Genomic DNA, 17,168 nt, shown 5'->3' on the forward strand with positions numbered 1-17,168 from the left:
TATCACTTTTATTATCTTACTGACATTAAATTATGACCACTGGATACATTATTGTTTCAAATACATAATATTATTAATCAGACTATCTATTCTTCTTTATTATAGTACAGAAACCATTGGGACTTAAATCTTGTACAAAATATGACAGTAACTTTATAATTAGGCATATGGGAATATTCCAGTCCAGTTTTTGGATTACATTAATTAGATGACTACCTAAAATGATAATTTTATGAAATTGTGCAAGGCATGTTGATTCATTTCTTCAAACCATTGGCGAGAAAATAGCTTAGGACTGAGAGAATTCGAAAGAAAGGTAAAAAGAAGTGTCTTTTGTAAATAAGGTTTCATTTTGCAATATCAGGTTATTCAATGAGCAGAGAGAGTTGATGGAAAAAATTGATGGAGTAAAAAAATTACGGGTCATTTGTATCCTACGGTATTTATAAATACTGAATTCCCTGTCCCAAACTACTGATGTTGACATAAATCTTAATATTTTCTGTTACAAATCATCACCACATACATACTGTTTTTGAAAGGTTTTTGTCCTTTACAATTCGTACAACAGACAGCTATGGGAATCTAATACAAAATACAACATCCGTTTATGTGTAAACGTAACAACAGTATACGGTTATTAAAAAATCCTAGCTCCAAAATAATCTAATTATAAGTCAAATGGAAGGACCTTTCGTTGTCTCTTCGAAGTTCATCGTGGGTTGCTCTAAGCGCGTCTAAACGACTGGATATTTGGGCTATGGCGGAGTCAACCCACTGCATTGACGACATATGAGCGTTGAGGATCCGACCTATTTGCACGATCTGGAATGGAAATGCAATACGTTGGTTATTTTATTTTGATTTTACCATGTTCAAAGTACTAGATGTTTTTTTTAACTGTCTCGATATCTTTACGGGATGTTTTAACCATGAATATAATTCACAAACATTACTATGAGGTCTCACAGTGCGCACAGGGTGACATACGAACCAATCACAGAGCTCTATTTAACGCTGTGCGTTCGATTTACTGCTTCACTTAAGCAAGCATCGTTTGTGAATACGAGTGTAAGCCAAAACCTGGATTGTTCTAAGTGTAGGCAAATCTTGAAATGACAAACAATACCAGTACAACTATCAGTTTCAACTCTTGGTTGGGCGATTTACTTAAATAACTATTATAGCTAACGATTTTACTTAAACAGCTCACGTTTTGAAATCTTTAAAACTAGAACTATTGCTGAACAAAAACCAGGTGCGATTGCGGTCAAATACCTGCCTTGTCGTGCATAAAAAAATTACAGTCTGTATTTTCTGACGGATATTTAAAAATGTATTTACTCACAGGATCATTGCTGTCCTGACTCCTGTTGGTCTCGTTCAAGTGTTCTATGACCTCCTTCAGGTCTTCAGACATCTGCCTGAGTTGTGAGTCCAGATTCTCTGCCAAGGAGTACCTGCAAAGAGATTAGTTTTAGATTTCTGTAACTGAATGAGCTGGTTTGAGCTTTTAGTTGCTATGAAATTATTAAAAAGTGACACAATTACGTCCGTCACAAACATTACTACACTCGGCATCAAATAAATCGCAACAAGCACTTCTCAAACGTATGCATCCCCACTTCCCACCAACATTGGTTCCATTTGAAAGCCTAGTTCTAAACTTCATTTCATTGAAGGAAAGGTTTTTACCCCAAAAATGTGTTTTTAGAAGGATCCAGAGTCACTTCTTCAAAAAATAGGTAGTTACACTTGAGCCAAATTTTATGGCTATAAAATTGTTAAATTGGGATTAATCGCTATCCATCTGTTAAAAAAGACACGTAATATCATTATTTGGTTTTATAACCACAAACATTGGTCTAATTGATCCCAGAGGTGAGCCCCAAGTGAGGCCTTTTTTCAAGTCACATTTATGGTACCTGTTAAGTGTTTATAAAAAAAATAAATGTATTTTTCTTTAAGTTTATTTATTGGGCTTTCAAATAACACCAATATTGTTGGGGCACCATGATTGTGTCAGAAGAAAATCTTTAAAGTTCGCGTCGCGGAAGGTGCGGTTTATTTGATGTTGAGTATACATACTCGTATGTCTCAGTGCGCGTGGACGCACAGAGTCACACACGAACTAATAGAGCATAGAGACACAGAGCTCTATTCAACGCTGTGCGTTCGATTTGTTGCTTCACTTAAGCAATCGTTTGTGAATACGGGCGTAAAATAACCTAACAACCTTATGAGCTGTCAGCAACAGTCGGGATTTCGGAGTCATTTCTATCAGAGGGGAAATGACTGCAATCTTTCCCTGCTTATTACCATTCAAGTCGGCACCGTTTGATGATAGCGTTAAAACTATAACACTCACATGTGCTGTATCTCCGGATCTCGCGGGCGGTCGGGCGCGGCGTCCAACAGTTGCTTCTCGAGCGGCGCGAGCAGTTGTTCTAACTCGCGTTGTTGGGCGAGCACGAAGTCTAATTCGTGCTCCAGGCTTTCCTGCTCGTTCTTGACCGACTGGACCGCGTCGTTGAGTTCTACTATCTGTGGGAAAATAAAGTGAAGTAAATAATGAGGGCTATCGTTTTTATACTTAACAGTTGGCACCCCTGGCGATTGAAAGGACCTTACTCTATAGTGGCGCCTCAAGATGATGAGTGCAAATGCGATAGTCCTCCTACCACTTTAGCGCTCACCAGTTGGTGCCACTGTCTTCGCTACTAGCAAGTGACAGGACCTTACTCTACAGTGGCGCTAACTGGTGAGCGCTAAAACCACTAAAACGATAGCCCTCATTACATTATTAATTTTGTTCTTGACTGATTGGACAGGGTTGTTTAGCTTATCTTCTACTTTATTCTATGAATAATTTACTATTTCAACTTCGCGAGTTTGGTGAAGTCTTTTTCTTTACATTTGTTAAATTGTGAACAAAATAAGAAGACTAGATTCCGGGCCTTTTCAAGGCGAGAGTGAATAGAGAATTACAGGGCAGATATGTACCATCCTAGACTGCATCCCACTTAACATCAGGTGCGATTGTGGGCAAATACCTGCCTTGTTATGCATAAAAAAAATCGGTAGGGTGGTGTGTCGTTCTACAGGCAGGGCCCACTCAATGTTCGCTCGCGACCCACCACTGGGTCGCTACCCATAGTTTGGGAAACCCTGATCTAAGGTTCATAATTACTGGACACCGAAGGTTTTCGCGCTGTCATCTCAATGATTGCCAATCCTTGTACAGTGCACAGGAGTTGCAACGGTGGGAACTAGAGGTAGAAATAGTCCCGTTAGTGTTACCTTCTCTCCGTTAGCGATGAGCAGCCGGTCCCAGGCGTTGACCTGCGTGGCCTCCTGGTCTTCCAGCTCGATGGTCCACTTGTTGATGTTCTCTTCTAATGCGAAGGTTACACCGCACGAAGCCGGGGCGTGACGAAAGTTTTGAGAAAGTGACCATAATTTTTGGCAATGATATTTTGCGAAATGACGTTCTGCGTCGAAAACTTACCTTCTTCGCTTTGTACTGGAGGGAAGTCGAATATTAACTTCGAACTCCTATGTTCTTCTGAATAATTTCGTTGCGAGTCTAATGACAGTTTAACTTTCCGCCGGGACAAACTTATCGCACGAAGCCGGGGCGTGTCCTGTCTAAAGCCTGGTCCGTGAGCACGTAGAATTTCGTCCAATGACCCCAAGCTACCCATCCTTATCGCTCGCGCGTAATTATGTTGCTGTCGCGCTCGCACACTCACTGCGGGCGCCCGTCGCACTGTCGCGACAGCAATATAATTACGCGCGGATGGGTAGCTTGGGGTCATTGGACGAAATTCTACGTGCTCACGGACCAGGCTTTAGTATTTTATAAATAGTCCGTGACCCTCGATCGGCATGGAGCCACGATTTTGAATCAGCGTTCGTGGTCTTCGTCACCGTGGTAATTGTAATGTTTCTTTCTTTCTTACCTTCTCTCCGTTAGCGATGAGCAGGCGGTCCCAGGCGTTGACCTGCGTGGCCTGGTTTATAAACGTGGCCTCCTGGTCTTCCAGCTCGATGGTCCACTTGTTGATGTTCTCCTCTAACTGCGCGAAGGTTATGTTTGAAATCATGGCTGGTGGCGGGCCGGTTGCTGTTGTTCTGGAATATAAAACATAAATTGTTATCAAATTGGTAATTTATAGAGTATATCTCTTGCCCGTGGCTTCGTCTGCTTGAATTTTACAGGGTGTTAGGTAAGTGGGTATATGAGCCGACACTAACCCATGTTAACATATGCATATAAATGGTATGGTGAAGTCAGAAATTTGATATCATCATTTTAATTTTTTAAATGTTCATACAAAATAAAATGTATAAAATCAGATTTGTATGAAAATTAAAATTATGATATCAATTTTCTGACTTCACCATACCATTTATATGCATATGTAAACATGGGCTAGTGTCGGCTCATATACCCATTTACCTAACACCCAGTATATTGCATTCTAAGCCTGCATTGCACCATTATACTTTATCAAACGTCAAAAGTCTGTCAAACTCCATACAAAACACCAGTTATAGTTATAGTAACAGTTACGGTTAAAGTTAAGGCGGTACAACTGAAGTTAAATGTGAAATATATTTTTTAAAATTGATTTTGTAGTTATGGCGTTTATTTGTCACGAGGATTCTACACTAATAAAAGAGGAAGGATTTGAATGTTTGCATTGAATAGGGTTCGATACCCTTACTGGACCGATTTGAAAAATCTTTTCACCATTAGAATCCTAAATGATTTCTGACAACCATAGGCGGTACGGAGTTCGCCGGGTCAGCTAGTTTGAGTTACTCACGTGGCAGTGGTTCCAAGTGCCGGCAGGGTAGTTGATGCTGAAGTTGTGGTGCCTAATGCTGTGATCCCAGACGGAGCTGTGGTTGAAGCTGAAATGGTTAAAAACATGATTCATCATCATCATCATCATCATTTCAACCATAGGACGTCCACTGCTGAACATAGGCCTCCCCCAATGCTTTCCATGTTGATCGATTGGTAGCGGCCTGCGTCCAGCGCTTTCCTGCTACCTTTACGATGTCGTCGGTCCACCTTGGACCGTTGGGCGTCTAAGCAAATTTAAAGTAAATTGCTATGTATAAAAAAAAGATATTTACAGAACAATCAAATTGGAGGACATATTTTACCTTAATAACTAAAATTAACAAATAATTTAGTTTTCATTAAACAAGATTGTATAACGTAGCTTTCAAATGTTTACTTAAGTGTCCCTACTACCAGGCCTGTTCATCTCCGCGAGTTTACATCGAAAACAAAACACGCACGATTGCCCCCTACAAGAGTACTATTCGACAAGGCCTCACATACGAGCAAACATTGACTCACGCACGCGAATTCTTGTGTATGATGGAAAAAAATAAAGAAAATGGTGTACTAAATACTGTGCAGTATTTAACTGCCTAAATAATAATAAAAACACAGAATGTACTTTTTTAAGTTGCCTGAAGACTGATTTTCTGCAGATTGGCACCTCACGTCACATCATTTTACCGATGTCAGCCCTATAGCTTCGGCGCAGTACCGATCACTGACGTTTGTCAACAAAACTTCTGACAAACTTGCTTGACTCTTGAGACAAGCTAAATTACACCATATTGTTAATGACATTGAGCATACATTTTTTTAAATACCTTCGCGAAGTAAAACTTCTGTACGTAGTACTTATTATTATTCTGTGCTACTACTAAAATTTCATAGAATTACGAGAAAATTCAAATATAGTTACTAATATTGGCAAATAATTTTGACAGTAAAATGGCATGATATTTCATAAAAAACAAACGAAATGTAAAACAAAAATTGCTTTTAGAAAATAGATTCTATAACAAAAAAGGCGATTAAAAATACCAAAACAATGGAAATAATTAGAATGAAATAAATAACATTCACATTCACACAAATTATAATTTGATTGTGATAATTATCACTCGAGAAGGTATGTAGAAATGTTTAATGTTGGATAGTCATAATTGGCCTACAAAATCTACTAAAAATATTGTTATCACAGATTGATATTGTGCTGTGTACTATCCTTAAATAAATAAATAAATTAATAAAATAAATAAAAAAGTTACTGTTTGTTCTCTATAGGTGCTTTACAATTCAATAAATAAATAAAAATGACTGACCAGGGCTAGAAGTGGCGGTGGCAGCCGTAGTTTTAGTTCCGAAACTAAGCCCAGCTGTCGAGGTGGTAGTTCCAAAACTAAGCCCCGTGCTCGGTTGCGTAGACGCAGCCGACGTTGCGAAGCTTAATCCCGCCGTAGTCGCAGCCGATGACGCAGGCGTCAAACTAAGCCCAGTAGTGGCTGTGAAACTAAGCCCAGTCGAGGCAGCCGGCTGGCTAAAACTAAGCCCAGTCGGCGCCGTACTAAGCCCGGTAGTAGACGGCGCGAAAGATGGAGTCGGCTGTGTAGTCGCAAAACTAAGCCCAGTTTGAGTGGCCGGGGTCGTGCTTGGTTTGAAACTAAGCCCGGTTTGTTGACCGCCGAAACTGGGCTGAGTTGACGCGGCCGTGGTGGTAGCGCCGAAATTGAGACCAGTGGAGGGGGCTTGGAATGTGCCGAACGCTGGCGCGGCCGAACCGCCGAAAGATGGCGCTGAAGTTGTTTGGGCGAAGCTAGGGGCTGACGTTTGAGCCGGTTGGGAAGTCCCGAAGGCTGGGGCTTGGGTGGACGCGCCGAAATTTGGTGCCGGTTGGGCCGTAGAGGTGCCGAAAGCGGGCGTTTGGGCCGTAGAAGTGCCGAAAGCGGGCGTTTGGGCCGTAGAGGTGCCGAATGCGGGAGCTTGGGCCGTAGATGTGCCGAAAGCCGGAGCTTGGGCTGTTGATGTGCCGAAAGCTGGCGTTTGGGCTGTTGATGAGCCAAAAGCCGGAGCTTGGGTTGTAGAAGTGCCGAAAGCCGGGGCCGGTTGTGTCGTGGCACTGCCAAAGGCCGGGGTTTGAGCCGTAGAAGTGCCGAAAGTGGAAGCACCAAAGCTGAGGCCTTGGGTTTTGGCTGGGGTCGTTTGGGCGGTATTCGCCGCTGTTTGCTGACCGCCTAGCGCAAAGCTAGGAGTTGCTGTGGTGGCCCCGAAGGCAGGTGCTGGAATAAAACGTATTTAAATTAGTTTTTATTTAATCTTTTAAACTACACTCGGCATCAAATAAATCGCACCTCCCGCGACAAGCACTTATCAAACGTATGCATCCCCACTTCCCACCAACATTGGTACCATTTGAAAGCCTAGTTCTAAACTTCATTTCATTAAAGGAAAGGTTTTTACCCCAAAAATGTGTCTTTACAAGGATCCAGAGTCACTTCTTCAAAAAATAGGTAGTTACGCTATAGCCATTTTTTATGACTTTAAAACTGTTAAGTTGGGATTAATCGCTATCCATCTGTTAAAAAAGGACACGTGAGATCTTTATTTGGTTTTATAACCATAAAAATTGGTCTAATTGATCCCAGAGGTGAGCCCAAAGTGAGGTCTATTTTCAAGTCACATTTATGGTATAAGTTAATCATTTATTTAGAAATGAAATGTATTTTTCTTTAAGGATATTTATTGGGCTTTCAAATAACACCAATATTGTTGGGGTACCATGATTGTGTCAGAAGAAAATCTTTAAAGTTCGCGTCGCGGAAGGTGCGGTTTATTTGATGTTGAGTGTATGTTGCATTTTCACTATAAATTATTACTATTAACGCAGCAACAGACGACGCCGTATCTCTTCAGTCTGCCCGCGACAATAACTCGTGCAACCGAGTTGAAACGTCGAGATTTGTTTACCTTTATAAAAGTGTTTTGTTGTCAAATCCCGTAACAGTGATAATTTTTAGTTTTTATTTACCCTCTTTATGGTGCACCATGTTACTTTTAATTTTTACTTTACTTTATAATGAAGTTAATAAATGATGGTGCTAATTATGGACTTTAGCCTGTAGTGTTCGTTTAAATTGACGGTCTTCACGAGAATAGCCGACAAATTCGACCAAGCCGTTCCTCCGCGGTTATCTTGCCCTACGGCTGATGGGTAGCAAGGTTCTAGAATGAAAGCCACGTACCTACAAGGTGGACAGACGACACCATAAAGGTGGTACAAGGCGTTGGATGCAACCGGTCAGTATGGAAATCATTGGGGGAGGCCTATGTTCAGCAGTGGACGTCCTGTGGCTGAAATTATGATGATGATGATGATGATTATTGCTGTTGCTTTCAGTCTCTAATGCATGTTGTGTTCACCTCTAATCTACTATATAAAAATAAGTCGGGTTTTCCTCCCTGACGCTATAACTCCAGAACGCACGAACCGATTTCCACGGTTTTGCATTCGTTGGAAAGGTCTCGGGCTCCGTGAGGTTTATAGCAAAGAAAATTCAGGAAAAATTTAAAGGGGATAAAACGGGATCCACGCGTACGAAGTCGCGGGCGGCCGCTAGTTAAGTTTACATTTAACAAGAAGTGTCGTATTTGTAAGGTTTTCTTGTGAGTGCTACAATGTAACCTTGGTGATCAAATAAATAAATCACCTTGTTGGTGATCGTCGGCCGTTTGGTGTAGTGGTTCGAAACGGACTACAATTCCGGAGGTAGCGGGTTCGATTCCCGCACAGTACAAACATTTGTGTGCAAGAACATATTTGTATGTATTGGACTGGGTGTTTTCTATGTATAATAAGTATGTATTTACAAAAAAAAAGTATTTAAGTATGTTTATATCCGTTGTCTAGTACCCATTTTGGGACTAGAAGCGCAGTGTAAAATGTCTAAGGATATTTATTATAAATCCTACTTCCTACTAATATTATAAATGCGAAAGTTTGGATGTCATGATATCTGAATGTTTGGATGCAGGGTGGATAAAAATCACGATTTTTTTGATTAATTTGATTTTTTTGATTTTTATTAGGTTCTGCGATCATTTCTTTAGTTTTTCTTACGGAATACATTTTTATTTACGTAGAATTGATGTATGGAGCAGGCAACACCGCCAAAAAAATTAATTATGTGGTTATCTGGAAAATCGCAAATGTGATTGTATGGAAAAATTAAATTTTTCAGTTTCTCCATACAAAACGACAATTTCATACATTAACACCTAATATTAACATTGTTTTCGAACATTACAGTTGATTAATATTAACTCCCAGCCTTTCATTAATTCCATTTTCGGTCATTGATTTAAATCAATGATTTTTATTAAAAAAATCATGTAATAAAAATCGTGATTAAAATCATGATTTAAATCAAGTTGATTTAAATAAGCAACCCTGTTTGGATGTCTGGATGTTTGTTACTCTTTCACGCAAAAACTACTGAACGGATTTTGTTGAATCTTTACAGTATTACTGTTTATAACCCAGTTTAACATAAATAGGCTATAATTTATGACGATCTGTGACATACTAAATTTTACGCGGGTAAAACCGCGGGCAAAAGCTAGTAAATAAATAAATTGTAATTTATTCTTGTAGAAATTATTTAAATATTTGTACGCTGACTTACATGTACAGAAAATTTTGGCGATCTACTTATACTAGTTTTAAGACTACTATGTTTACCCAAAATTGTGCAAATAAATATTTGAATTTGAATTTAAATTACCTGCACTAGCGGCGGCCGCGGGTGCTCCGAAGGCAGGCGTGGAGGCTCCGAAACTGAACGCGGGCTTCGCCCCAAAGGCTGATGTTGTGGACGTTAAAAAGCTTGACTGCGTGGTTTGTGGAGCATTTGATGTGGTGGCCTGTGGAGATTTAAACGTTAAAATTGAAAGAAATAAATAAATAAACATTTCTTACAAAAGTTACAAAAACTTTTATTGAAAAATTGAGATTTTCTATACCTAGATACTACCAAGAATCAATACATTGAAATGCTTGTACTGGAAAAATAAAAATCTATTATGATTAATACTGGTAAAATTATCTAAATGTAGTCCAATATGGTGAAATTTTATCCCAAGGAACGCCTAAGAGCACGATCTTCCGGTTTTTTCACCAGTTAATGTCAGCTCAGTTATTTTCTAGCTAGCTAGAGAACTATAAAAATATTTTCCTTAAAATACTAAGTAGGCCCGATCGTAGTGGAAAATACTTCTTTTACAGATTGTCCAGCTAGATTTTAACTAACTAATTTTATTCAATCATGAAATAATTTTGCAAGTGTTCCCTATTTAACTAGGTAAAATATTTTTTCTAAAAACATTTTTATATTTAATTTATTCATTTTAATTGAATTTTATGCCATATCTTGGCATTATGATCGCCTTTCAAATGAAATAAATAAAATTAATACTCACAGTGGTAGCCTGAGGCGCTGAGAAACCGGAGGTGGGTGTGGCGAAGGCAAACCCGGTTGACGCTGTCGTCTTGGCGAAGGAGAAACCGCTGGATGCGCCTGCGCCGAACGCTGGGGCCGCTATGATAAATAGAAGTATTAGCACAGAATAATAATAAGTACTACGTACAGAAGTTTTACTTCGCGAAGGTATTTAAAAAAATGTATGCTCAATGTCATTAACAATATGGTGTAATTTAGCCTGTCTCAAGAGTCAAGCACCATTTTGTTGACAAACGTCAGTGATCGGCACTGCGCCGAAGCTATAGGGCTGACTTCAGTAAAATGATGTGACGTGAGGTGCCAAACTGCGGAAAATGGCGGAGGAAATACATGATTTAGCATGAATTATCATGAATAATATTAACTACTTATTTACCTCTCAGTGTCTTGAGGCAACTTAAAAAAGTACATTCTGTGTTTTTATTATTATTTAGGCAGTTAAATACTGCACAGTATTTAGTACACCATTTTCTTTATTTTCTTCCATCATACACAAGAATACGCGTGCGTAAGTCAATGTTCGCTCGTATGTGAGGCCTTGTCGAATAGTATCCTGTAGGTGGGCCATCGTGCGTGTTTTCAATATTACATCTATGTACAGGTCTATACTCGGCGCAGACTCGTGGCAGGCGGTGTAACAATAAAACAGTACATATCACCAGAGTAAATACAAATGAGTAGGTCATCTTCATAGAAACGCCCGAGCGCGGTTTGTATGTGAGCGCGCCAATACGTATGCGGCGCGCACGCACACACTGACAAATTCGGTGCAACTCCCCGCTTGTCAGTGTGTGCGTGCGCGCGCCGCATACGTATTGGCGCGCTCACATACAAACCGCGCTCGGTGCGTTTCTATGAAGATGACCTACTCATTTGTATTTACTCTGATATAACTTTTTCTCTCACACTGGCTATGGATGACTACACAGACATGATGTTGTTTATAATACGTAATGATTAATAAAATATTGGCGAGTGTGCATCTCTGTTTTAAAAGCTACATAATATGGCCCCGCCTGTAAGCTGTCTTGTTTTAGATGATTAATAATTATTAGGTTTTTATGACAAACCTTGTGTTGCTGGGGTTCCGAAACTAGGAGCAGGCGTAGACTGGGCAGCTCCAAATGATAAGTTTTGGGCGGTAGTCTGGAAAAAGGATATGAAAAGTTACACAAATACACATATAATATAATTGCTAGTACAACTTATTTGCTATGCCACTTTCCAAAGGCAAACAGTTGTAATTATAGCCTGACCAGGAACATAAAAACCCTCGCCATGTTGCGGAAAACTAATGGTACTAATTTCTTTTAATGGCAACAGTAACTGAAAACTTCATTGACATGTCACCTTGCATGTCAGTCTATTGCTGTCAAAGTGTAAACAAACTTTATTTTAAATGTGTGCAATTGATTTTGTGAATGAAATTGCTAAAATCTTTTTATAGTCATGAAAGAAAAGTGGTTCACAATGTGTTAAAGTATTTGTCGAAGAGAAATACCAAGGGTTCGGGCAATATTTTCATTGAATAATGTTTCCAACAAAGGTTGTCAAATTGACTGACATGTTTATCGTATAGTACAGTCCACTATGAAAATTAGCTGTGGTTTGTTTCAACTACCTATTTTAAAGTTTTTTGTCACTTTCTAAGTGTTGAATTTTATGGAATTGGGAAAGAAGTATCGAGTTTGAAGCGTTCATGAGCAGACATTGCAGTTGAATATTCAAGTTCTGAATTTGATTATTAATGAATAATAAAATAAATCCTACTAGCTCGATTGATGGTTTCATTTAATTTATTTAAACCAGGTTACCTATAATAATATTTTTTCGTTAATTTATGAAAATATCAAATTAGCCCATAATCCTGAATCCTGATACATAAAGTTAGCCTATTAATTTAACACAGGTACGACTGTACTCAGTGTTGCACTATCAAATGCAATTGAGGCGCCTCTATGCCAGGGTTTTTATGTTCCTGGTCAGGCTATACATTGGACACTATCAATTTTGTTATATCAGCAAGTAATACTAGTCTATGAAAATGAAGAATGTTCACTAATTTTGTTGTTTAGCTTTCTGTATTCTCTGTTAAAAATAAAAAATACACGTGAAAGAATTATTTCGATACGTCAATTAGTTTCCAAGATATTGAATTTTAAAAGTGCGGGCGGCAGCCGGCCCGCCATTTTATGCGCGTGACGTCATATTACAGTGACTGGCTCATATTTGTATGGGTGGAATCTTGCAAGCTGAATTAAGACCCACTTCCAGGCAACCGATTAAGCTGAAATTTCGCAAACACATGTGATTTGGATGACCATGCAATATTATGATGACATGGAGCTGATCTGATGATGGAGCTGGAAGGTGGCCATAGGAACTCTATAATAAAACGACTTAAATCCATCGAGTTTGGGCTCGTTCGTTTTGTATTGATGAGTACTTTAATTCTATATAGTAATCAGGGTTGAATGATGGAGCTGGAAGGTAATTCGCAATAAAACGACACAATCGCATCAAGTTTGGGTTTGGTTCAATTTGAATTTCTGTCATGGGTCTGGGTGTTAATATGTATAATAAGTTTGTATTTACAAAAAAAAATGTATTTAAGTATGTTTATATCCGTTTTCTAGTGAGCGGACACTGTGAATGTACGTCACGCGGGGTCACGTGACCGTCGGCGGGACTCAATATTTAAGCGAACTTTGAATGCCTATAAAATCATAACTACTGGGTATTTTTGAATGAAATAAAAACTAATGTATTTGTAAATGTAAAAGCCTAACTGTAACATAGGTTTCAAGTGATTTTGCATACCTAGTAACATTCTCAATTCCATCTAGTATCTATCTGTTATGTTATCATGAGTCCCTTTGGCATTCTATGGCCTCGTTTTGTTTATTAAATAAAATAAATAAATAAATAATTTATTTGCAAGAACATGGTTACAGATTGATGTTAATTTCAATAAATTTCAGAATATTCTGTCGCATGCGACGTGCAAAAGTTTTTGTTTTCGAAGTTATAAAATTGCTATACTTACATATTATTTAGTTTTAGACAACTCAAAATACATTAAACATTACAAAATTTTCTGACAATAAAATAAATTAAGATATAGGTACTTACTCAATAATCTATTTTACATACCTGTGCAGCAGGCTGCCCGAAGCCAGGACTGCCAACGGTCTGGTTGGGTGGTGATGCGAACCCGCTAAAGCTCAGCGGCTTGCTCGCACCAAACGCTGAAGTGGTGGTGGCTGGTGAGGCCGAAACTGTGGGTAAATGTATGTTTCAGATTATTTACAGGAATTATATTACAAGTTGTTAATATATTACAAGTTTATGTAAAGGTGCAAGTCTGTAGCCGACTGCACGCAAGCAGCAGACTACGTGTTGCCGCGACACGTCACTTTCTATCAGGGATGTTATAGATATGTAGTTTCAGTTATGGATACGGTTACGGATATTGGAATAATATTATACCGGTTTCGGTTACGGTTACGGACATCTATGCTTTAGCTGCTATCCCTGCTTTCTATGTATTTTTATGAAATACTTCCAGCCGACGTGTCGCTTACTACGAATGGTATTTCATAGAAATACATAGAAACCAGTAGTGTCGCTGCGACACGTCGTCTGCTGCTGCCTCATGTCGTGTGTTTCCAAATAGTACCTTTACACATAAATACAGATTATAAGTGACTGAAAATTTGTACTCATTTGGTGGGAGGATTTACTTGATGGCAGGCATTAAATTTATTTTGGGATATGTAGTTACTTAAACATCGCAAACTGCGGAATTCAATCAATTAAATACTAATTTATAGGTAAACTACCATACCCCTTTACAAAAACGATAAGGAAAGTCGGATAGTTATGTAAACATTTTTATAAGCTCATGCTCATTCAGAAATATCAAAGCCAAAACAGTAATAAATTGCAAACTATACTTTGTTAAAGTATCAACAAGCCATTTTTCATAATTATCTTTTCATAAACAATAGAAGCAACCTTCAAATCTATCATCATGTCCTCGAAATAAGTTTTAATTTGACATTTATTTAAGTAACAAAAATTAAGATTCTCATAAAAAAGTATGAAAGTCTATTGTAAAAAATCCATAACAATAGGTATTTTAGAGATAAACAATAGTTTTTTTATACCAATTTCTGCCCTTTTGAGGTTAACTAAATATTAAATAAGAGAAAAAGTTTTACCTCTTTTCTTAGAACTAAATCTATTCATTTTCACTAATCACTAAGATAATAAATTAATAATTACAATGATAATATTAGATAAATGAAATAATTTTAAATAAATTCAATAATTAAACTGCATTTGGTGGAAGAAAATTAATAACTGACTAATTAAGTTGAATTTAGCAGGTATCCAGTGTTTTTTGTGTTTTAAAAATACCCACATAATATTTTTATTATTATTCTACAGCCATGGCACAGAGCTTGGCTAAAAAGAAAAAATAACCTAATTAAAATGGGATGGAATTTAAAACATTTTTGTTTTATTAATTTAATATCAGAGAATTATGTAACAGGTTATGATTTTATTTATATGTGAAGATTCTTGTTGATAAATATTACAAGTATGATGATTTTTAGATAGTTCTGTATCCGGGAAAACGTTTAAAGAACTTACACAATGAAGACGCAGTTGTGGCGGATGTTTTAGCTCCGAATGAGAATGCGGGAGCACCGGTCGTGGAACTCGAGAAGTTGAATGGTTTGTTTTCTGTTGTTAATGAAAGATGAAATGAATTTCAAACAAAAACAAATAAAAAACAGACTAGCGTTATTGTGTTACAAGATAAGAATGCATTTTCTAGAGGTTTAGTTAGATTGGGTAGTTCACACGGCTAATTGGCATCTAGCATACTTTTAGAGCTAACAAAATGCAAGGATTCTATGCATTTTCTACCTTTAGAAACCTGTGATTGTTCTCTAAATCAATGTAGTATCAGCCAAAAATCGAGATTTACAACTAAATTGATTTTTTTACGTCTAATACAAAATGCAAAGTATTGTAAGTACCTTTATGTTAAATCTGAAATCTTTTTAAAGAAGCTTGCAATCTCGGGTCAATGGTTTCAACTACCCAATAAAAGTAGGAAGGTTTCTAGCAAAACTGTTTATAGGAAGTAACTCAAATGAAACATTCACAGTAGTAACTGCATACCAACCTGTACTTGAAGAACCGAACAGCGGTTTAGATGCATCTCCACTGCCAAATGCTAGTCCTGAATGTAATAAAACAGTAAACATAAGAACCAAGTAAAGAAAAATCACAAATAAACCTCCAAGGTTATGCTAAAACTCGTAATATTACGACTTATAAAGAGAAAATGCTGATTCTGTTCAATAACATACATTTTGTATGCAGAAATTGAGGTTATGTCATGGTATTAATTTTCTGCGATGCGCTTAGATATGGACGTAACCAAAATGAAAACTTATAAAAGTATTTTTTATCACAAAATAATAATAATAATTTATGTAGAATCTTGGTAGAATAATAGTGTAAAATGACAAACATACCTGTTGATGGTGTTGTGGTACCAAATGTACTTCCAGCGGTTGTTGTGGCGCTTCCAAAGCTAAAACTCATGATGAACGTTTACACTATCCTCACAGTACACAAGAAATGTGTTTAATTAACTTAAATACACTAAAAATGCAATAATACTCGTGGTACAGTCAAAAACGTTTGGCAACAAACAAACGTCAAAAAAATGCCGCCATTGATCGATCGATTTGTCAAATGTCACCTTTTTATGTTTTTAAACGTGCAACGTAATAAATACTATACAGCCTGTTGTTATTTTAGAAGTGAAATGGGAGGGGATGAAAAAAGGTAAGGATGATGTCTATAAAATAAGAAAACGAATATCTTTACCATTTCTTTACAATAATGGTTCTGACTGGCCTATTTATGGGCCTATTTGGTAAAATAAAGTTATTTGGAGATCCTGGGAATTCGGTTCCTAAACCCTACATAATCCTAATAGGGCCAAGCATCCGAGAGTTTTCAATCTTTGTCAATCGGTAAATTCGCAGTTCATTCCCAAAATGCCTAAATTAAACTCAAATAGCAATAACATAAATCTGCGCGTTTGCAACTCTTTGCAACCAGGCTGCTACACGTACTTACAGGCTACAGCCCATCAGGCTACACAAATTTTCGTTGGAAAATCGCTCTTATTGTAACTGGGTAAGATGTAGCAGCGTCGTGTTGTGGTACATTGCGGTTTACAATATTACACCAGGGGTGGCGAAACATTTACCAAAGTGCTATTTTTCTTTAAAAAATTGTAAAAAATCATTGACGTTAGGTAGCTAGGTATATCAATTGAAAACATTAAAAGTATTTGCTACATAAAAAAACCTTTGGATGATAATATAATTTATCCTATCTCCTACTTCCCGCGACCTTCACCAGATCATTGGTCCACCAAATAGGGAGCCTACCCATACTACCTTTTTCGGCTCTGTCAGATCGGTCGTTGTGGAAGGCCTTTGTCCAGCGGTGGACATCATGAAACGAAAAAGACTATTAATTTCATAGTTACTTTTCAATTGGTTGCGTGCCCAGGAAGGGAATTGCCTTTATTCCCATTTACCCCTTTCAAGCTTGCCCGGGATGGTGGTTGGCTGGCAGTGCTGGCAGTGCTGGCACCTATATTTGTCGTGTTCTGGGTTTTATTTACCACTCTAGAGCATGACACATGCTGAGCGGTGGCCAGTTTTGGTTCTAACTTGTATCTGTTTTTTGTTATCTGA

General features: G+C 37.9%; 2 protein-coding genes across 3 annotated transcripts; both read right to left on the reverse strand.

Annotated features, from left to right (window-relative positions):
- Positions 1-23: 23 nt before the first annotated feature.
- On the reverse strand, positions 24-4,954 carry LOC135083366 (nuclear pore glycoprotein p62-like). Of its 2 annotated transcripts, XM_063978108.1 has the most exons (6): positions 4,833-4,954; positions 4,005-4,134; positions 3,301-3,342; positions 2,369-2,544; positions 1,349-1,460; positions 24-825 (listed from the first exon to the last, which is right to left on the reverse strand). In XM_063978108.1, the coding sequence occupies exons 1-6, from the start codon at positions 4,937-4,939 to the stop codon at positions 667-669; spliced, it is 726 nt and encodes a 241-aa protein (XP_063834178.1). In that variant the 5' UTR covers positions 4,940-4,954; the 3' UTR covers positions 24-666. The 2 variants fall into 2 exon arrangements, with proteins under 2 accessions (XP_063834178.1, XP_063834177.1); XM_063978107.1 differs by lacking the exon at positions 3,301-3,342 and having other exon boundaries at positions 26-825; positions 3,963-4,134.
- A 1,200-nt stretch (positions 4,955-6,154) lies between these two features.
- On the reverse strand, positions 6,155-16,116 carry LOC135083210 (uncharacterized). The gene is made up of 8 exons (XM_063977944.1): positions 15,927-16,116; positions 15,572-15,628; positions 15,031-15,123; positions 13,525-13,649; positions 11,442-11,517; positions 10,331-10,449; positions 9,637-9,775; positions 6,155-7,134 (listed from the first exon to the last, which is right to left on the reverse strand). Exons 1-8 carry the CDS (start codon positions 15,994-15,996, stop codon positions 6,155-6,157), a joined length of 1,659 nt encoding a protein of 552 aa, XP_063834014.1. The 5' UTR covers positions 15,997-16,116.
- Between the last annotated feature and the right edge of the window lie 1,052 nt (positions 16,117-17,168).

The sequence above is a fragment of the Ostrinia nubilalis genome, chromosome 23, assembly GCF_963855985.1.
Source record: "Ostrinia nubilalis chromosome 23, ilOstNubi1.1, whole genome shotgun sequence".
Lineage (NCBI taxonomy): Eukaryota > Metazoa > Arthropoda > Insecta > Lepidoptera > Crambidae > Ostrinia > Ostrinia nubilalis.

Coding starts and splice junctions, on each gene's coding strand:
- LOC135083366 (XM_063978108.1), bottom strand. CDS start 4,939: ATGTTTTTAACCATTTCAGCTTCAACCACAGCTCCGTCTGGGATCACA. Junction 4,135..4,832: donor GCACTTGGAACCACTGCCAC/GTGAGTAACTCA, acceptor TTTATATTCCAG/AACAACAGCAACCGGCCCGC. Junction 826..1,348: donor GTCAGGACAGCAATGATCCT/GTGAGTAAATAC, acceptor TTTCCATTCCAG/ATCGTGCAAATAGGTCGGAT.
- LOC135083210 (XM_063977944.1), bottom strand. CDS start 15,996: ATGAGTTTTAGCTTTGGAAGCGCCACAACAACCGCTGGAAGTACATTT. Junction 15,629..15,926: donor TACCACAACACCATCAACAG/GTATGTTTGTCA, acceptor TATTACATTCAG/GACTAGCATTTGGCAGTGGA. Junction 13,650..15,030: donor CACAACTGCGTCTTCATTGT/GTAAGTTCTTTA, acceptor ATTTACCCACAG/TTTCGGCCTCACCAGCCACC.